This window comes from Schistocerca piceifrons, chromosome 11, assembly GCF_021461385.2.
Source record: "Schistocerca piceifrons isolate TAMUIC-IGC-003096 chromosome 11, iqSchPice1.1, whole genome shotgun sequence".
Taxonomy (NCBI): Eukaryota; Metazoa; Arthropoda; class Insecta; order Orthoptera; family Acrididae; genus Schistocerca; species Schistocerca piceifrons.
In genome coordinates this window covers 33,373,730-33,396,242 of record NC_060148.1, presented here as the reverse complement: position 1 = coordinate 33,396,242, position 22,513 = coordinate 33,373,730, and the positions used below count along the sequence as shown (strand labels likewise).

Here is a 22,513-nt window from a genome sequence, read left to right as displayed (position 1 = left end):
AGTCATAACAGTGCAACGACACTTCAGGACGAAGTTCAACAAAGATCCACCAACTGCTAACTCCATTCGGCGATGGTATGCGCAGTTTAAAGCTTCTGGATGCCTCTGTAAGGGGAAATCAATGGGTCGGCCTGCAGTGAGCGAAGAAACGGTTGAACGCGTGCGGGCAAGTTTCACGCGTAGCCCGCGGAAGTCGACGAATAAAGCGAGCAGGGAGCTAAACGTACCACAGCCGACGGTTTGGAAAATCTTACGGAAAAGGCTGAAGCAGAAGCCTTACCGTTTACAATTGCTACGAGCCCTGACACCCGATGACAAAATCAAACGCTTTGAATTTTCGGCGCGGTTGCAACAGCTCACGGAAGAGGATGCGTTCAGTGCGAAACTTGTTTTCAGTGATGAAGCAACATTTTTTCTTAATGGTGAAGTGAACAGACACAATGTGCGAATCTGGGCGGTAGAGAATCCTCACGCATTCGTGCAGCAAATTCACAATTCACGAAAAGTTAACGTGTTTTGTGCAATCTCATGGTTTAAAGTTTACGGCCGCTTTTTCTTCTGCGAAAAAAAACGTTACAGGACACGTGTATCTGGACATGCTGGAAAATTGGCTCATGCCACAACTGGAGACCGACAGCGCCGACTTCATCTTTCAACAGGATGGTGCTCCACCACACTTCCATCACGATGTTCGGAATTTCTTAAACAGGAGATTGGAAAACCGATGGATCGGTCGTGGTGGAGATCATGATCAGCAATTCATGTCATGGCCTCCACGCTCTCCCGACTTAACCCCATGCGATTTCTTTCTGTGGGGTTATGTGAAAGATTCAGTGTTTAAACCTCCTCTACCAAGATACGTGCCAGAACTGAGAGTTCACATCAACGATGCTTTCGAACTCATTGATGGGGACATGCTGCGCCGAGTGTGGGAGGAACTTGATTATCGGCTTGATGTCTGCCGAATCACTAAAGGGGCACATACCGAACATTTGTGAATGCCTAAAAAAACTTTTTGAGTTTTTGTATGTGTGTGCAAAGCATTGTGAAAATATCTCAAATAATAAAGTTATTGTAGAGCTGTGAAATCGCTTGAATCATTTGTAATAACCCTGTATATATATCAGTCCATGATATCCAGTCTTACAAATTTCCTTTTTCTAACGGACACAGTCCAAATCGTGCGCTCATATTAACCTCTGAGAACTCTGGCATTTCTGTCCCGACATCCACCACTGCTGGCGACTCACCTCCAACTGCGCAACGCTACGCGCTGTTCACATCCAACTGCCGACCACTACAATAGCGAATATTCCAACAATGCAAACCAGCCACAGACTGCACACAGCACAGCCAGTGATTTTCAGACAGAGCGCTACGTGGCGTTACCAACATAAAATCCTAAACAGCCTACTTACACTCATCCTTCCATAATCGGATGAGGTCGATGACCTTGCTGTCTGGTCTCCTCGCCCCCAAACAACCCACTCCCTACCCCCCTGAAACCCTTGGTGACTGACTTTGAAGGATTAGTTCATCATGAATTCTTGCCATAGCGACAAACTGTTAATCGATGGAACTATTGGGACCTGTTGCGACGCCTGCGAGGAAAATCTGAGAAGGAAAAGGCCTAAAATGTGGCGAGACAATTCATGGCCCTCGCGTCTCGATAACGCACTCGCACATTCATCCCTGTTGGGGCGTGACTGTTCGACAAAAAACGAAATCACTGTGCTGCATCATAGTCCGTACTCTCCAGACGCCGGCCGCTGTGGCCGAGCGGTTCTGGGCCCTTCAGTCTGGAACCGCACGACCGCTACGGTCGCAGGTTCGCATTCTGCCTCGGGCATGGATGTGTGTGATGTCCTTAGGTTAGTTAGGTTTAAGTAGTTCTAAGTTCTAGGCGACTGATGACGTCAGAAGTTAAGTCCCATAGTGCTCGGAGCCATCTGAACCATTTTGAACTCTCCAGACCTGACCTCTTGGGACTTTTATTAATTTGCAAAATTTAGACCATCTTTGAAAGCACAAAGATTTGCAACGACAGACGAGATAAAAGAAAATTGATAGATTATGTAATGTATTGCGAATACATAGAAAGAAGGATCCTTTATTGTATGATTATATGATAGCAGAACAAACACTGGTAGCAGCTACTTCTGTAAAATATCTGGGAGTATGCGTGGGGAACGATTTGAAGTGGAATGATCACATAAAATTAATTGTTGGTAAGGCGGGTACCAGGTTGAGATTCATTGGGAGAGTGCTTAGAAAATGTAGTCCATCAACAAACGAGGTGGCTTACAAAACACTCTTCGACCTATACTTGAGTATTGCTCATCAGTGTGGGATCCATACCAGATCGGGTTGACGGAGGAAAAAGAGAAGATCCAAAGAAGAGCGGCGCGTTTCGTCACAGGGTTATTTGGCAACCGTGATAGCGTTACGGAGATGTTTAATAAACTCAAGTGGCAGACTCTGCAAGAGAGGCGCTCTGCATCGCGGTGTAGATTGCTCGCCAGGTTTCGAGAGGGTGCGTTTCTGGATGAGGTATCGAATATATTGCTTCCCCCTACTTATACCTCCCGAGGAGATCACGAATGTAAAATTAGAGAGATTAGAGCGCGCACGGAGGCTTTCAGACAGTCGTTCTTCCCGCGAACCATACGCGACTGGAACAGGAAAGGGAGGTAATGACAGTGGCACGTAAAGTGCCCTCCGCCACACACCGTTGGGTGGCTTACGGAGTATAAATGTAGATGTAGATGTAGACGGCTCTCCGCGCGATCGAGCAAGAGGCGTTCTGAGAATGCTTCGCGAAGTGGAAACGGCGTTGGGGCCCGTGTATCAATTGTGGAGGACAGTATTTCGAATGAGACCGTGCACAATGAGAAAAAAGTAAGAGTAGAAACAGTATGTAGACGAAGTTTCCTATTTTTTTAAACAGATTTCTTATAGTATCTGCATATTCTTTCTGCAGTTCGACAGAAATCTGTTGCAGTTGATGACGTAATAACGCGTGCCTACTTCAGCAAGGTTTCCATTTGCACCATCAGTTCCGTCACGAGTTACACGCCAGCATATTTAACAGAAAGTAGTTCTTCATGTAGACAAGTTGTCTGTCAATCGTTATGATTTTCAGTTCTTTCATCACCAACCCGATCTTTAAATTCTTTTTTGCATGCTGGTATAATGCCCTTCCATAGCAAATTTGCGGTGCCCGTCGACTGTGCGACTACATAATACATATTGTGAGTTCTCACCCTTATGCTCCGCAGTTTTCATTCATCTTCTAACAAGGGGAGGCCGCCAATTGTGAAATTCAGATTCGATTCATACTGCGCATAATAAAAGCTCATGGCCAGAGGTGTAATGTGGCAAAGCACTAAGAAGAACTTCTCAGCCGTTGTCGAGAAAATCGACAGTTAAAAGAAACCGTTGCCTTGAAATTCTCTCTACGGTTAATAATTTTCTATAGCGTCGTGGCGCAGCGGTAAGCGCTGGGGTTCATAATCCGAAGGTCGCGCAATGCAACTACCCTCAGGCAAAAAATAACGCTGTGATTTGGTTAATGGGCAAATATACAAGTTATGTTTTTAACAATATTGGGAGCGATGAACATATTGAATACAAGATGTATATGGAAAATGAATTCGAGAAAATACTCAAATATCAGAATCACAATAAGAAATATGGTAACATGCTCCGAATTGTCTTCAACCGAATGGGCATAGGTTAGGAACTGGATTCCTAGTAGAGAGGGAATGGATTGGGTCACGTTCCCGACCCTAACCTCACCTGCAAGTCGCACATGAAAAATAAATCAGCAGTACAGCAGATACAAGAATACGGCGAGAAACATCTGGTGTCTGATATAAAGGAAGATCATGAACTCCCTATAGGTGCGTTTAGAAGGCTGGAACTGACAAAAATAACAAGGCAGTGAAATATTTTGCGATGTCGCTGTTCGGGACTTCTCTTCTGTCCCTGTAATTTACCCTGGAAAAAACACATATCAAGGATTTACTGAATGATTAATTTGGGCCTGGGAAATGATGAAGAGGAACCGGCTGCAGAAGAAGAAAATGTGCGTGCTGAACTGCCACCAGATGAAGGTGACAGTGAAGGTGCTAAATTGTGCTACTACTAAAGACTCATTTTTTGAATCTGTAATTCATGACTGCAATTATCTGTCACCTTATTTATGTCATTTCATTGTAGCCATTTTTGTTACTGTTTCTAGTGAAACAAAAAAAAAAAAAAATCCCGTGACATGCAACTTTTTTTATTATTAGTTTTTTGTAATTCATATATATATATATATATATATATATATATATATATATATATATATATATAATAAAAAAGTTGCATGCCGCGAATTAATGAATTGCTTATGCATGTTGGTGAAGGCGGATCGCTCTCCAATTGTACCGCCTCCATTTTTCCGTTTGTTTAACAGGCTGTACCAAAGCTCCCACGTCCGCACTGATTTTTAACGATGTTATAAGTTGCGCTAGGGACCGCATCTACCTTCTTTCGAAGTTAGCAGGCAACTAAGCTGTTATGCGGCGGCTCGTTTCGGCCCATTCAACATCTGTCCATCAAGTGTAACGAGCGAGCAACGGAGTTTATATTTCATACCTGCCACAGCAAATTTGTGTTCGTGGGGTCTCTATTCTAATTCCAACGTTTGACTTACGCTATACTTATTCGTTTCGGAATATCGGTACTACGTCTTCCGTTAACTATACGTGGTTAACATTATGGAGACAATTAATAACATTTGTGAAATACAACTTTGTTTGCGGAAAACATAATGATGTTCGAAGTCGCCAGTTTTTCCGCGACATACGACTTTCAACATCTTATTATATGCATAATTGTTGCAACTGATTGCCGGGAATTATATATATGTGTGTGTGTATATATATACACATTTGAATTACAAAAAACAAATACTAAAAGAAAAAGGTTGCATGGCGCGATATTCGATCCGGCGACCCTCGGATTACGAACCCGAGCGCTTACCGCTGCGCCACAACGCTGTAGAAAATTGTTAATCGTAGAGAGTATTTCACCGCAACGGTTTCTCTTTAACCGTCGGTTTTCTCCACAACGGCTGAGAAGTGCATCTTGGTGCTTTGCCACATTACACCTCTGGCCACGAGCTTTTATTTTGCGCAGTATGAATCGAATCTGAATTTCACAATTGGCGGCCTCCCCTTGTAAGGATAGCGACGATAGATCGGTAGCTGCCTATTTTTGTGCCAACAGCCTTCGGAGAGGTGAACTTCCTTTATAAAATTTAAACGCACTACATCTCCGTAGACACTCCGCAAGCGACCGTACCGTGCATTACGGAGCGTACGCTGTAGCACTACTTGTCATTTCCTTTCCTGTTCCATTCACAAACGCAGCGAGAGACAAACCACTGTCTATATGCCTTCGTATGAGCTCTAATTTCTCGTATCATCTTCTACATCTACATCTACATTTAAACTCCGCAAGCCACCGGACGGTGTGTGGCTGAGGGCACTTTATGTGCCACTGTCATTACCTCCCTTTCCTGTTCCAGTCGCGTATGGTTGGCCTGAAGAACGACTGCCGGAATGCCTCCGTGCGCGCTCGTATCTCTTTAATTTTACGTTCGTGACCTCTTTGGAAGATATAAGTAGGTGGAAGCAATATATTCGATACCTCACCCGGAAACTCACCCTCTCGAAACCTGGACAGCAAGCTACACCGCGATGCAGAGCGCCTCTCTTGTTGAGTCTGCCACTCGAGTTTTCTAAACATCTCCGTAACGCTATCACGGTTACCAAATAACCCTGTGACGAAACGCGCCGCTCTTCTTTGGGTCTTCTCTATCTCCTCCGTCAACCCGATCTGGTACGGATCCCACACTGATGAGCAATACTCACTCGAACGAGTGTTTTGTAAGCCACCTCCTTTGTTGATGGACTACATTTTCTAGGGACTCTCCCAATCAATCTCAACCTGGTACCCGCCCTACCAACAATAAATTTTATATGATCATTCCACTTCAAATCGTCCCGCACGCATACTCCCAGATATTTTACAGAAGTAACTGCTACCAGTGTTTGTTCCGCTTTCATATAATCATACGATAAAGGATCCTTCTTTCTATGTATCCGCATTGCATTACATTTGTCTATGTTAAGGGTCAGTTGCTACTCCCTGCACCGAGTGCCTATCCGCTGCAGATCTTCCTGCATTTCGCTGCAATTTTCTAATGCTGCAACTTCTCTGTATACTACAGCATCATCCGCGAAAAGCCGCATGGATCTTTCGACACTATCTACTAGGTCATTTATATATATTGCGAAATCCAATGGTCCCATAACACTCCCCTGTGGCACGCCAGAGGTTACTGTAACGTCTGTAGACGTCTCTCCATTGAGAACAACATACTGTGTTCAGTTTGCTAAAAACTCTTCAATCCAGCCACACAGCTGGTCTGATATTCCGTAGGCTCTTACTTTGTTTATCAGGCGACAGTGCGGAACTGTATGGAACGCCTTCCGGAAGTCCAGAAAAATGGCATCTACCTGGTAGCCTGTATCTAATATTTTCTGGGTCTCGTGAACAAATAAAGCGAGTTGGGTCTCACACGATCGCTGTTTCCGGAATCCATGTTGATTCCTACAGAGTAGATTCTGGGTTTCCAAAAATGACATGATACGAGAGCAAAAAACATGTTCTAAAATTCTACAACAGATCGACGTCAGAGATATAGGCCTATAGTTTTGCGCATCTGCTCGACGACCCTTCTTGAAGACTGGGACTACCTGTGCTCTTTTCCAATCATTTGGAACCCTCCGTTCCTCTAGAGACTTGCGGTACACGGCTGTTAGAAGGGGGGCAAGTTCTTTCGCGTACTCTGTGTAGAATCGAATTGGTATCCCGTCAGGTCCAGTGGACTTTCCTCTGTTGAGTGATTCCAGTTGCTTTTCTATTCCTTGGACACTTATTTCGATGTCAGCTATTTTTTTATTTGTGCGAGGATTTAGAGAAGGAACTGCAGTGCGGTCTTCCTATGTGAAACAGCTTTGGAAAAAGGTGTTTAGTATTTCAGCTTTACGCGTGTCATCCTCTGTTTCAATGCCATCATCATCCCGGAGTGTCTGGATATGCTGTTTCGATCCACTTACTGATTTAACGCAAGATCCGAACTTCCTAGGATTTTCTGTGAAGTCAGTACATAGAATTGTACTTTCGAATTCACTGAACGCTTCACGCATAGCTCTCCTTACGCCAACTTTGACACCGTTTAGCTTCTGCTTGTCTGAGAGGTTTTGGCTGCGTTTAAACTTGCAGTGAAGCTCTCTTTGCTTTCGCAGTAGTTTCCTAACTTTGTTGTTGTACCACGGTGGGTTTTTCCCGTCCCTCACAGTTTTACTCGGCACGTACCTGTCTAAAACGTATTTTACGATTGCTTGAACTTTTTCCATAAACACTCAACATTGTCAGTGTCGGAACAGAAATTTTCGTTTTGATCTGTTAGGTAGTCTGAAATCTGCCTTCTATTACTCTTCGTGGTCCTTACGCGCAATGTACGTTGGCGTCAGAAGAATCTTTCGGCAGTCTGCTTCTCAGGCCGGTTGTCCAAATTTTCTCAACAGTGTTTCTCGAAAAGAACGTCGCCTTCCCTCCAGGGATTCCCATTTGAGTTCTCGAAGCATCTCCGTAACACTCACGTGATGTTCAAACCTAACGGTAACAAATCTAGCAGCCCGCCACTGAATTCCTTCGATGTCTTCCTTCAATCCGACCTGGTACGTGTCCCGACCATTGGAGCAGTACCCAAGAATAGGTCGCACCAGCTTCCTACATGAGGTCTCCTTTACAACTGAACCACACTTTCCTAAAATTCTCATAATAAACCGAAATCGACCAATCGCCTCAGCTTCACACGCTCGCTGCACCTCATATCGCATTTCAGCGTTACGGCCAGATATTTAAACGGCTTGACTGTGTCAGGCAGGACACTTGTCAAACTGTATCCGAACTTTACAGGTGTTGTTTCCTTCTCATCCGCACTAACTTACAATTTTTCACATTTAGAGCTAGCTGCCATTGATCACACCAACTGGAAATTTTGTCGAAGTCGTCTTGTATCTTCCTACAGTCACTCAACTTCGACACCTTAGCGTACGCCAAAGCATCAGCAAACAACCACAGATTGCTGCCCACCCTGTCCGCCAAACCATTCATGTACACTCCTGGAAATCGAAAAAAGAACACATTAACACCGGTGTGTCAGACCCACCATACTTGCTCCGGACACTGCGAGAGGGCTGTACAAGCAATGATCACACGCACGGCACAGCGGACACACCAGGAACCGCGGTGTTGGCCGTCGAATGGCGCTAGCTGCGCAGCATTTGTGCACCGCCGCCGTCAGTGTCAGCAAGTTTGCCGTGGCATACGGAGCTCCATCGCAGTCTTTAACACTGGTAGCATGCCGCGACAGCGTGGACGTGAACCGTATGTGCAGTTGACGGACTTTGAGCGAGGGCGTATAGTGGGCATGCGGGAGGCCGGGTGGACGTACCGCCGAATTGCTCAACACGTGGGGCGTGAGGTCTCCACAGTACATCGATGTTGTCGCCAGTGGTCGGCGAAAGGTGCACGTGCCCGTCGACCTGGGACCGGACCGCAGCGACGCACGGATGCACGCCAAGACCGTAGGATCCTACGCAGTGCCGTAGGGGACCGCACCGCCACTTCCCAGCAAATTAGGGACACTGTTGCTCCTGGGGTATCGGCGAGGACCATTCGCAACCGTCTCCATGAAGCTGGGCTACGGTCCCGCACACCGTTAGGCCGTCTTCCGCTCACGCCCCAACATCGTGCAGCCCGCCTCCAGTGGTGTCGCGACAGGCGTGAATGGAGGGACGAATGGAGGCGTGTCGTCTTCAGCGATGAGAGTCGCTTCTGCCTTGGTGCCAATGATGGTCGTATGCGTGTTTGGCGCCGTGCAGGTGAGCGCCACAATCAGGACTGCATACGACCGAGGCACACAGGGCCAACACCCGGCATCATGGTGTGGGGAGCGATCTCCTACACTGGCCGTACACCACTGGTGATCGTCGAGGGGACACTGAATAGTGCACGGTACATCCAAACCGTCATCGAACCCATCGTTCTACCATTCCTAGACCGGCAAGGGAACTTGCTGTTCCAACAGGACAATGCACGTCCGCATGTATCCCGTGCCACCCAACGTGCTCTAGAAGGTGTAAGTCAACTACCCTGGCCAGCAAGATCTCCGGATCTGTCCCCCATTGAGCATGTTTGGGACTGGATGAAGCGTCGTCTCACGCGGTCTGCACGTCCAGCACGAACGCTGGTCCAACTGAGGCGCCAGGTGGAAATGGCATGGCAAGCCGTTCCACAGGACTACATCCAGCATCTCTACGATCGTCTCCATGGGAGAATAGCAGCCTGCACTGCTGCGAAAGGTGGATATACACTGTACTAGTGCCGACATTGTGCATGCTCTGTTGCCTGTGTCTATGTGCCTGTGGTTCTGTCAGTGTGATCATGTGATGTATCTGACCCCAGGAATGTGTCAATAAAGTTTCCCCTTCCTGGGACAATGAATTCACGGTGTTCTTATTTCAATTTCCAGGAGTGTATATAAATGACCTTGTGGATGACATCGGAAGTTCACTGAGGCTTTTCGCGGATGATGCTGTGGTATATCGAGAGGTTGTAACAATGGAAAATTGTACTGAAATGCAGGAGGATCTGCAGCGAATTGACGCATGGTGCAGGGAATGGCAATTGAATCTCAAAGTAGACAAGCGTAATGTGCTGTGAATACATAGAAAGATACACAGAAAGAAAGATCCCTTATCATTTAGCTACAAAATAGCAGTCAGCAACTGGAAGCAGTTAATTCCATAAATTATCTGGGAGTACGCATTAGGAGTGATTTAAAATGGAATGATCATATAAAGTTGATCGTTGGTACAGCAGATGCCAGACTGAGATTCATTGGAAGAATCCTAAGGAAATGCAGTCCGAAAACAAAGGAAGTAGGTTACAGTACGCTTGTTCGCCCACTGCTCGAATACTGCTCACCAGTGTGGGATCCGTACCAGATAGGGTTGATAGAAGAGATAGAGAAGATCCAACGGAGAGCAGCGCGCTTCGTTACAGGATCATTTAGTAATCGCGAAAGCGTTACGGAGATGAGAGATAAACTCCAGTGGAAGACTCTGCAGGAGAGATGCTCAGTAGCTCGGTACGGGCTTTTGTTGAAGTTTCGAGAACATACCTTCACCGAGGAGTCAAGCAGTATATTGCTCCCTCCTACGTCTATCTCGCGAAGAGACCGTGAGGATAAAATCAGAGAGATTAGAGCTCACACAGAAGCTTACCGACAGTCATTCTTTCCACGAACACTACGAGGCTGGAATAGAAGGGAGAACCGATAGAGGTACTCAAGGTACCCACCGCCACACACCGTCAGGTGCCTTCCGGAGTATGGATGTAGATGTAGATCTGTTACATTTGGTAAGATAATGGCACCAGAAAGGCAGTTCTCACATTGCGACTGATAATGGAAATAAGACCTGAAAAATATGGACAGACGCTTATGCGATGTCTCGAACTGGAAAAGACGTTCAACAGTGTAAAATCATGTACGATGTTGGACATGCAGAGTAGACTGTTAGTCGAGGAAAACATCCAAAACCGAAAATCTCATTTTGTTTCTCACTTTAAAAAAAACAGAAAATAGTAATAAAAATTGTGTTTAAAAAGCATATAATATCAGTATTTTAATTTTATATGGCATTTATAATTTACTCTCCGAAATTACTATCAAAATTTATTATGAAAATATTATTTTCAAAAACTTTACAAAATATATACCAAAATTAGGCCCTATCTGAAAATAAGCAAAAGAGCACTAATCAAAATTCTAAAGAGGCCCTGTGCTCGAGATCTGTTCTGGCACACAGTCGTAATCCGTCTGGAAGTTTCATATCAGTGCACACTCCGCTGCCGAGTGAAAAATCGATTGCCGCATGTACACAGTTTCTAGTACTAGTACTTGACTTACTGTGTTAAAACTTTACTGTAAGAGTATCGAGAGACGCGTGTGCTGCCCAGCGGCTTTAAGGGGAAGTTTCCTATCTTTTGGTTCAAAAAATCGATTTTTTAAACTGCATTTTTTGATCCATAAAAGTGTTTAGAATCCACCGCTGAAACTGTTTTTCCGAATACGGAATGGAAATTTTTGTTATTCGCGGTTGAACAAAAAAAAAAATGCACCTGCCTGAAATCGGCCTTTTTCACGCAGCAGTTTTTTTTTTTTTTTTTTTTTTTTTTTTTTTGAGGACGAGGTAATGTACCGGTGCCTGGGAGGAAACACACAAAATTCAAACGAAAGAGTCTGAACACGTGTGTTTGTAAGTTATCCCCCAAGCATTTGCATTGTGGCGCGAAGACTGTGGAGACTGCGACTTCCCCGGCAGTGAGTAGCTTCAGCGAACGGTATTCAGCAGTTCTGAAGACCGTGACAACGATGGACGTCACCCTGGGACTCTATTCGACACAGTTCGTCAAGCATTCGGAAGACCACCGGATTCGAGCGGCCGAAAACCGCGTCTCACCAGCCGTACGAGCGGCCGATGGCCCAGATGGAGCAGAACGCCGTCTGTGAGGAAGAGGGAGGACTAGCTTATGGGCCCGGAATAGCAGATTGAACTACGTTGCGTAATATTGCATTTATATGTAGTCAAAACTTCAAACGCGTTTCTCTCGAAGTCACGTTTTTTTTTATAGCGCGGTATGTAACTTCAAATCTACTGTACCGAATGGCACGATTCTTTGTTTCCGACGAAGTTGTAGCACTTTTATTCCGATCCATCAACTACAAATATTTTTACTTGGCCGGCGAAGTCGAAAAATCGTTGGAGAAAACCCTATTTATTTTCAGATGGCCGTCATTTTGTTTCCCTATGGTCCAAATAACAAGCGAGGTACAACTCCTAAAGAATCTTATATACGAGGTGTGGCTAGAAAAAAACCGGACTAGTACTGGTGAAACAATAAAACGAATGCAATAAGGCTGAAAGTCGCGTGGCCTGTCACGTGACTCTCGCTCCGCCTACTGCACTCAGTCTGCCCGTGGCGTCTGTTTTAAGTAGTTGACGTTTTGTCTGTGCGTCGGAAAATGTTGAGTGTACAGAAAGAACTGCGTGTTAACATCAAATTTTGTTTCAAACTAGGAAAATCTGCAAGTGAAACGTTTGTAATGTTACAACAAGCGTACGGCGATGATTGTTTATCGCGAACACAAGTGTTTGAGTGGTTTAAACGATTTACAGATGGCCGCGAAGACACCAGTGATGACACTCGCACTGGCAGACCATTGTCAGCAAAAACTGATGCAAACATTGAAAAAATCGGTAAACTTGTTCGACAAGATCGCCGTTTAACAATCAGAGCAGTGTCTGAGTTAACAGGAGTTGACAAGGAAAGTGTTAGGCAGATTCTTCATGAAAGTTTCAACATGAACAAAGTGTGTTCAAAAATGGTTCCAAAGTGTCTCACAATTGAACAGAAGGAACGCCGAAGAATGATTTGTTCTGACATCCTGGAAAACATTGAAAGTGATCCCACCTTCTTACAAAATGTTATTACTTGCGATGAATCGTGGTTTTTTACTTTCGTTCCCGAAACTAAACGCTAATCGATGCATTGGAAAACTCCTGGTTCTCCACGACAAAAAAAAAGCACGAATGTCAAAATCGAAATTCAAGGCAATGATGATTGTTTTTTTTTGACATCAAAGGGATTGTGCACATTGATTGGGTACCAGAGGGACAAACAGTGAATCAGCATTACTACATTAGCGTCCTGGCTACCCTACGTGAGCGAGTACGGAGAAAACGGAACGATTTGTGGAGAAAAAAGTCATGGATCCTTCACCAAGACAATGCCCCAGCTCACAGTGCGTTGTCAGTGAAGACGTTTTTGGCAAAACACAACATTCCCATTTTAGATCATCCACCCTACTCACCTGATTCGGCCCCCTGTGACTTTTTTCTTTTCCCTAAAGTCAAGTCAGCTTTGAAAGGAACTAGATTTGAGACCGTTGAAGCAGTAAAAGAAAAAGCGACGGAAGTAATGTATGGACTTACCGAAAATGATCTGCAGCATTGCTATGAACAGTGGAAAATTCGTATGGAGCGGTGTAGAGACCGAGGAGGAGAGTACATTGAAGGAGATAACATGAAATTGTAAATAATTGTAAATAAATGTTTTTTTTCAGCATCAGTCCGGTTTTTTTCTAGCCGCACCTCGTACGTCGCTAACGTCGACTCAGTTTTGATTTCAGACGAGCCGGCTGACCTGTGACATGCTGCGCGTGGAGGTTCTGACAACCCTACCACAACAAAGGTCAAAAATTAATTATGATTGTAGTGTTGCTCACGCTGCTAAATATTCTATTTTCGGGCAACAACAAAGCTATATTATGTCGCAGGTGTCATTTGAGCACAGTTAATAAAGTCATTTCTTGAAATAATGGATAAACTAGGCACTCATTTTTTTCGTGTTTCCTACGCTGGTCTCGCTGTGAACTCATGGCTCAATCGTCGAAAATCTAGGTAGTGATGATTCCACGCTCGGATGCAAAGAGGCCTAGGTGTTATTCTGCGACATTCAAAAGTTTTATAGATGTGTTTCATAATCCATTCTTGAAGATTAAACTTTTGCAAGTTAGGACAATGGTGATGTAAAAAAGTAATCAGCACTCCGAGTTTAAGTTACACTCCTTTTTAATTACTTTTGTTGCAATATCACGTAACTCGTTCCAAAACATCACTTCACAATATAAAACATACTTGAAAATATCTTCCTCACTGTTAAAGTTCACATTTCATAAACTGACTACAATTTGCGTCTTTTTAACATGATGACCAAAGCTTGACTCTCTAATAACCGCTTACGCACCCAAAACTCAGAGTTACAAGTATGTCAAAGATCATAGTGACAAAATAAAGAATACACATAAGAATAATATCATTAAAGTATATACATATCGATGTATCGAAGAACCTCTACATTAATGAAATTAAATCTGAATGTTCTCATGTTGTTGTTGTTATGGTCTTCATTCCAGAGACTGGTTTGATGCAGCTCTCCATGCTACTCTATCCTGTGCAAGCCTCTTCATCTCCCAGTACCTACTGCAACCTACATTCTTCTGAATCAGCTTGGTGTATTCATCTCTTGGTCTCCCTCTACGATTTTTACCCTCCACGCTGCCCTCCAATACTAAATTGGTGATCCCTTGATGCCTCAGAACATGTCCTACCAACCGATCCCTTCTTCTGGTCAAGTTGTGCCACAAACTCCTCTTCTCCTCAATTCTATTCAATACCTCCTCATTAGTTATGTGATCTACCCATCTAATCTTCAGCATTCTTCTGTAGCACCACATTTCGAAAGCTTCTATTCTCTTCTTGTCCAAACTATTTATCATCCATGATTCACTTCCATACATGGCTACACTCCATACAAATACTTTCAGAAACGACTTCCTGACACTTAAATCTATACTCGATGTTAACAAATTTCTCTTCTTCAGAAACGCTTTCCTTGCCATTGCCAGTCTACATTTTATATCCTATCTACTTCGACCATCATCAGTTATTTTGCCCCCCAAAAAGCAAAACTCCTTTACTACTTTAAGTGTCCCATTTCCTAATCTAATACCCTCAACATCACCCGACTTAATTCAACTACATTCCATTATCCTCGTTTTGCTTTTGTTGATGTTCATCTTATATTCTCCCTTCAAGACACTATCCATTCCGTTCAACTGCTCTTCCAAGTCCTTTGCTGTCTCGGCGAACCTCAAAGTTTTTATTTCTTCTCCATGGATTTTAATACCAACTCCGAATTTTTCATTTGTTTCCTTTATTGCTTGCTCAATATACAGATTAAATAACATCGGGGAGAGGCTACAACCCTGTCTCACTCCCTTCCCAACCACTGCTTCCCTTTCATGCCCTTCCACTCTTATAACTGCCATTGGGTTTCTATACAAATTGTAAATAGCCTTTCGCTCCCTATATTTTACCCCTACCGCGTTCAGAATTTGAATGAGAGTATTCCAGTCAACATTGTCAAAGGCTTTCTCAAAGTCTACAAATGCTAGAAACGTAGGTTTGCCTTTCCATAATCTAGCTTCTAAGATAAGCCGTAGGGTCAGTATTGCCTCACGTGTTCCAATATTTCTATGGAATCCAAACTGATCTTCCTCAAGGTCCGCTTCTACTAGTTTTTCCATTCGTCTGTAAAGAATTCGCATTAGTATTTTGCAGCTGTGACTTATTATACTGATAGTTCGGAAATTTTCACATCTGACAACACCTGCTTTCTTTGGGATTGGAATTATTATATTCTTCTTGAAGTCTGAGGGTATTTCGCCTGTCTCATACATCTTGCTCACCAGATGGTAGAGTTTTGTCAGGACTGGCTCTCCCAAGGCCGTCAGTAGTTCCAATGGAATGTTGTCTACTCCCGGGGCCTTGTTTCGACTCAGGTCTTTCAGTGCTCTGTCAAACTCTTCACTCAGTATCGTATCTCCCATTTCATCTTCATCTACATCCTCTCCCATTTCCATAATATTGTCCTCAAGAACGTCGCCCTTGTATAGACCCTCTATATACTCCTTACATATTTCTGCTTTCCCTTCTTGGCTTAGAACTGGGTTTCCATCTGAGCTCTTGATATTCCTACAAGTGGTCCTCTTATCTCCAAAGGTCTCTTTAATTTTCCTGTAGGCAGTATCTATCTTACCCCTAGTGAGATAAGCCTCTACATCCTTACATTTCTCCTCTAGCCATCCCTGCTTAGCCATTTTGCACTTCCTGTCGATATCATTTTTGAGACGTTTGTATTCCTTTATGCCTGCTTCATTTACTGCATTTTTATATTTTCTCCTTTCATCAATTAAATTCAATATTTCTTCTGTTACCCAAGGGTTTCTACTAGCCCTCGTCTTTTTACCTACTTGATTCTCTGCTGCCTTCACTACTTCATCCCTCAAAGCTACCCATTCTTCTTCTACTGTATTTCATTCCCCCATTCCTGTCAATTGTTCCCTTATTTTCTCCCTGAAACTCTGTACAACCTCTGGTTTAGTCAGTTTATCCAGGTCCCATCTCCTTAAATTCCCACCTTTTTGCAGTTTCTTCAGTTTTAATCTACAGTTCATAACCAATAGATTGTGGTCAGAGTCCACATCTGCCCCTGGAAATGTCTTACAACTTAAAACCTGGTTCCTAAATCTCTGTCTTACCATTATATAATCTATCTGAAATCTGTCACTCATAGAAATATGTTAACTATTGTACAGAAACACAGTTGAATATTGCTGGTATCGAGAGGTTGAGGTGAGTGCCGTAATGGTTACATTATTCAAGTACCATTAGAAGGTCTACATCAAAATTTTGTTTCGTTCCCACGGCACTTACGCCTTTGTCTTTCGACATTTCCCGTCGAAAAAATTCCCGTTTGTAAAGGAAATATCAATCAATATTTTGGCCAAATTTGACATTGATATCTATAACACATCCTGGGAAAAAATTCTCAAAGAACATGGTTTTTTTCGGGCCAAAGATAGTACACCTCCCCGTAAGGTAACAAAGTGCACTTTTTGCCTGAAGACGGTGAGTAGCAAACTCGTCGAAACGTTGTGAATGCAGGGCGCTACGACTCTGCTGATAAACTGAGAAGATTTCGCCAATTATGCCACATCTGTTATACACCACAATAACTGTTGTAGGTGATGAGATGCGGGATCTTTGCGACTGGTGCAGCTGCTGACTGACGCTTGTGCCTCCGTGCTGTGTTGGCAGGAGCGTAGCCGCCCCCGCAGCCCGCCTCCGCCTCCGCCCCCGCAGCCGGCAGCGCGCGCTGAGGAGGCCGAGTCGGCATGGCGCACCAGTTCTGGTTTTCCTACCCGCCCCCCACGAGCGGCTCCAGCCGCTCGCAGACCGACGAGGAGAAGAAGGAGAAGAAGGAGGCCGCCGAGGCGCTCGCCCGTGCCGAGCACTTCCAGCAGCAGGTCAGTCCTGAAGACGCCGCGCCGCGCGCACGCCGAAACGTTCTCACATCCGTTTTTTCTGCGGGAGGGGAAGACGGGGTGTTATGAATTGGGGGAGATCAGTCAGTCGTCTGACTTGATGTGATTGATTGGTTGCTTGATCTGGGGGGCGGGGGAGCAAACAGTGAGGTCATTGGCTCCATCGAATTGGGGAAGGATGGGGAAGGAAGTTGGCTGAGCCACTTTGAAGGAACCATCCTGACAGATGGCTGAAGCGATTTATGGAAATCACAGAAACCTAAATCAGGATGGCCGGAAGCGCGTTTGAGCCGTCATCCTGCCAAATGTGAGTCCAGTGTGCTAACCACTGTGCCATTTTGCTCTATTCCTGATGTTACTTGCCCCCTTCTTGCGGCGGTGTAGCGTCGGTCTCTAGAAGAGCGTAGCCTTCCAAAGGATTGGAAAAGGGCACAGGTCATCCCCGTTTTCAAGAAGGGACGTCGAACAGATGTGCAGAACTATAGACCTATATGTCTAACGTCGATCAGTTGTAGCATTATGGAACACGTATTATGTTCGAGCACAATGACTTTTCTGGAGACTAGAAATCTACTCTGTAGGAATCAGCATGGGTTTCGAAAAACACGATCGTGCGAAACCCAGCTCGCGCTATTCGTCCACGAGACTCAGAGGGCCATAGACACGGGTTCCCAGGTAGATGCCGTGTTTCTTCGATACAGTTCCGCACAGTCGTTTAATGAACAAAGTAAGATCATATGGACTATCAGAGCAATTGTGTGATTGGATTGAAGAGTTCCTAGATAACAGAACGCAGCATGTCATTGTCAATGGAGAGAAGTCTTCCGAAGTAAGAGTGATTTCAGGTGTGCCGCAGGGGAGTGTCGTAGGACCGTTGCTATTCACAATACACATAAATGACCTTGTGGACGACATCGAAAGTTCACTGAGACTTTTTGCGGATGATGCTGTGGTATATCGAGAGGTTGTAACAATGGAAAATTGTACTGAAATCCAGGAAGATCTGCAGCGAATTGGCGCATGGTGCAGGGAATGGCAATCCAATCTCAATGTAGACAAGTGTAATGTACTGCGAATACACAGAAAGAAAGATCCTTTATCATTTAGCTACAATATAGCATGTCAGCAACTGGAAGCGGTTAATTCCATAAATTATCTGGGAGTAGGCAGTAGGAGTGATTTAAAATGGAATGATCACATAAAGTAGATCGTCGGTAAAGCAGATGCCAGACTGACATTCATTGGAAGAATCCTAAGGAAATGCAATCCGAAAACAAAGGAAGTAGGTTACAGTACACTTGTTCGCCCACTCTTGAATATTGCTCACCAGTGTGGGATCCGTACCAGATAGGGTTGATAGAAGAGATAGAGAAGATCCAACGGAGAGCAGCGCGCTTCGTTACAGGATCATTTAGTAATCGCGAAAGCGTTACGGAGATGATAGATAAACTCCAGTGGAAGACTCTGCAGGAGAGACGCTCAGTAGCTCGGTACGGGCTTTTGTTGAAGTTTCGAGAACATACCTTCACCGAGGAGTCAAGCAGTATATTGCTCCCTCCTACGTGTATCTCGCGAAGAGACCATGAGGATAAAATCAGAGAGATTACAGCCCACACAGAGACATACCGACAATCTTCCTTTCCATGAGCAATACGAGACTGGAATAGAAGGGAGAACTCAAAGCACGCTCCGGCACACACCGCCAGGTGGCTTGCGGAGTATGGATGTAGATGTACTTCGTAGGCCTGGGTGCACCGACTTACATCCATTCTTAACCCAATGCTGGCAAGTATGAACAACAAATCTTCAATTTGGTCGATTTCATTAGATGGTTGAAATCATGAGTGTGGGTCCTTGGGACTGACTAGTGAATTTTATTTGTGGTACCTCTATTTACACGAGTCTTTCTGGAAGAGTTCCTTGAGTTTGAAAGTGAAAAAACTGGATGAAGAGTTGGTGAAGCTTTTCCGCGATGCGCTGACATCCACGTATTTTTCATTTAATGGTTACATTTTTGAAAAAATGACTGAGTGGCTACGGGTAGTCCTTTATTGTCCATAGTTTCCAATTTATTTGTGGAGAACTTTGAGGATACGGCACTGATGACTTCAGCTTTGGAAGCAACGTAGATGATTCCTGTTTCGTATGGCCTCATGGACGTGATTCTCTCGACAGATTTTTTGACCACGTCAGCTGTCTTCATCCCAGCATTAAATTTAAAATGAAGGTTCAAAACGATGAGATGCTCCCAATTTTGAACTTCAAGGTGTACAAAAAAAAAAAAAAAAAAAAAAAAAAATCTGCATGCGATGAGTTTCCATCCGCCGTACCAACGCAACGTCGTTCGTAGACTCTGGTACGCATACCATATGCTATTTCCGATGCGGACGGTTTAACTCAAGAACTTGCACGTCTGACGCCTGTGTTTAAGGAAAATGGATACTCTGGGAACAGATACGTCGCGCTATTTAGTTTGGACAATCTTCAGAGGTGCATGAAGAGGAGCATGGATCTCTGGCCATTATCCCTTATGCTGGGGGCATATCGTTTAAGACTGGAAGAATTTTTGGGAGTTTTAAATGGTTCAAATGGCTCTGAGCACTATGGGACTTAACTCCTGCCGGCCGGACTGGCCGTGCGGTTCTAGGCGCTACAGTCTGGAGCCGAGCGACCGCTACGGTCGCAGGTTCGAATCCTGCCTCGGGCATGGATGTGTGTGATGTCCTTAGGTTAGTTAGGTTTAAGTAGTTCTAAGTTCTAGGCGACTGATGACCTCAGAAGTTAAGTCCCACAGTGCTCAGAGCCATTTGAACCATTTGAACTTAACTTCTGCGGTCATCCGTCCCCTAGAACAGAACTACTTAAACGTAACTACCCTAAGGACATCACACACATCTGTGCCCGAGGCAGGATTCGAACCTGCGACCGTAGCGGTCGCACGGTTCTACACTGTAGCTCCTAGAACCGGTCGGCCACTCCGGCCGCCTGGGAGTTTTAACAATAAGAGTGTGTTCTGTGCATTTTCGAATATTAGGGCACTAATCTTCTGTGTGAAGGATGGTTTGGGGCTTAGGAAGCGTGGCATTTATGAAACTCTCTGTCAGAGTTTTCGATTCACACAGTTCAGGACAGGTGCACGGAAGTTTGCCGTCAAACAAGGCTAAAATAGCCGCAAAAATAGTCGGTAGCAGAACATCACTTAAACGAGGGACACGGTATGAAATTTGACGAGATTGTGATAGTTATCGACACTTCCGGATTTTCGAACAGTGTTAATACAGAAGAAATTGGGACTTGGTTGGAGGACAATTTGATTAAGATAGTTGAAATGGCTCTAAGCACTATGGAACTTAACATCTGACGTCATCAGTCACTTAGACTTAGAACTACACTACTGGCCATTAAAATTGCTACACAACGAAGCTGACGTGCTACAGACGCGAAATTTAACCGACAGGAAGAAAATGCTGAAAATGATTAACTTTTCAGAGCATTCACACAAGGTTGGCGCCGGTGGCGACACCTACAACGTGCTCGCATGAGGAAAGTTTCCAACCGATTTCTCATAAACAAACAGCGGTTGACCGGCGTTGCCTGGTGAAACGTTGTTGTGATGCCTCGTGTAAGGAGGAGAAATGCGTACCGTCACGTTTCCGACTTTGATAAAGATCGCATTGTAGCCTATCGCGATTGCGGTTTATCGTATCGCGACATTGCTGTTCGCGTTGGTCGAGATCCAATGATTGTTACCAGAATATGGAATCGGTGGGTTCAGGAGGGTAATACGGAACGCCGTGCTGGATCCCAATGTCTGCGTATCACTAGCAGTCGAGATGACAGGCATCTTATCCGCATGGCTGTAACGGAGCGTGCAGCCACGTCTCGATCCCTGAGTCAATAGATGGGGACGTTTGCAAGACAACAACCATCTGCACGAACACTTCGACGACGTTTGCAGCAGCATGGACTATCAGCTCGGAGACCGTGGCTGCGGTTACCCTCAATGCTGCATCACAGATGGTGTACTCGACGACGAACCTGGGTGCACGAATGGCAAATCGTCATTTTTTCGGATGAATGCAGGTTCGGTTTACACCATCACGATGGTCGCATCCGTGTTTGGCGACATCGCGGTGGACGCACATTGGAAGCGTGTATTCGTCATCGCCATTCTGGCGTATCACCCGGCGTGATGGTATGAGATGCCATTGGTTACACGTCTCGGTCACCTCTTGTTCGCATTGACGGCAGTTTGAACAGTGGACGTTATATTTCAGATGTGTTACCACCCGTGCCTCTACCCTTCATTCGATCCCTGCGAAACCCTACATTTCAGCAGGATAATGCACGACCGCACGTTGCAGGTCCTGTACGGGCCTTTCTGGATACAGAAAATGTTCGACTGCTCCATTGGCCAGCACATTCTCCAGATGTTTCACCAACTGAAAACGTCTGGTCAATGGTGGCCGAGCAACTGGATCGTCTCAATACGCCAGTCACTACTCTCGATGAAGTGTGGTATCGTGTTGAAGCTGCATGTGCAGCTGTACCTGTACACGCCATCCGAGCTCTGTTTGACTGAATGCCCAGGTGTATCAAGGCCGTTATTACGGCCAGAGGTGGTTGTTCTGGGCAGTGATTTCTCAGGATCTATGCACCCAAGTTGCGTGAAAATGTAATCACATTTCAGTTCTAGTATAATATATTTGTCCAACGAATACCCGTTTATGATCTGTATGTCCTCTTGGTGTAGCAATTTTAATGGCCAGTAGTGTAAAAGCACAGTTTTGCAACCAAGGTGTGACCGAAGACAAGCGTAAGACGAGCCAGCTATGGCTCACTGGCGTCTTTACATACATTGGTCGCAAGCAATTGGCGACATGCAAGTAGTCAATGCCCTTTAATGTATACAGTTTCCATGCAAGTAAATGATACTGTTCACAAGCCATGGCTCGTTTTCCAGTGCTGCTCTTCTAGTGTGGCCGAGGCTATTTTTACTTTTTTTTTTTTACTTTATTGTTATTTTGTCACCTGAACAATCAGGTAGGCTGGCAGCAGCACAATACGCCGCTCTTCAGCCGAAGAGAGTACAAGGAGATAAACAGAGAAGAGACATCACTTAGAAAAACACACATGAACATAAAAACACAAGAAGCCGTTCACACTCGTTGACAATCCACACTACGAACTGTTGACACGATGCACAAACACTGAAGAATACGATGGCACTGGTGAACAATGGAGTGTGACGGTGAACACTGAACACTAAAAATGACGGCACACACAAGACACTGATGGCGGTGATCTCTGGCGCGCGAATGTCCACGTAGCGTGTGCGAGTCCGGGGACCTGCCAAGAGGGGAACAGGGGTGA

General features: G+C 44.8%; 1 protein-coding gene across 1 annotated transcript in view; it reads left to right on the top strand.

The window, feature by feature from the left end:
- LOC124719628 (voltage-gated potassium channel subunit beta-2) overlaps positions 1-22,513 on the top strand; it is a 1,342,624-nt gene that overhangs the window by 598,188 nt on the left and 721,923 nt on the right. Inside the window, exon 3 of the mRNA XM_047244844.1 lies at positions 16,914-17,122. Within this exon, the coding sequence (XP_047100800.1) occupies positions 16,991-17,122 (132 nt within the window). The 5' untranslated portion in view covers positions 16,914-16,990. The remainder of the gene's footprint in view (positions 1-16,913; positions 17,123-22,513) is intronic.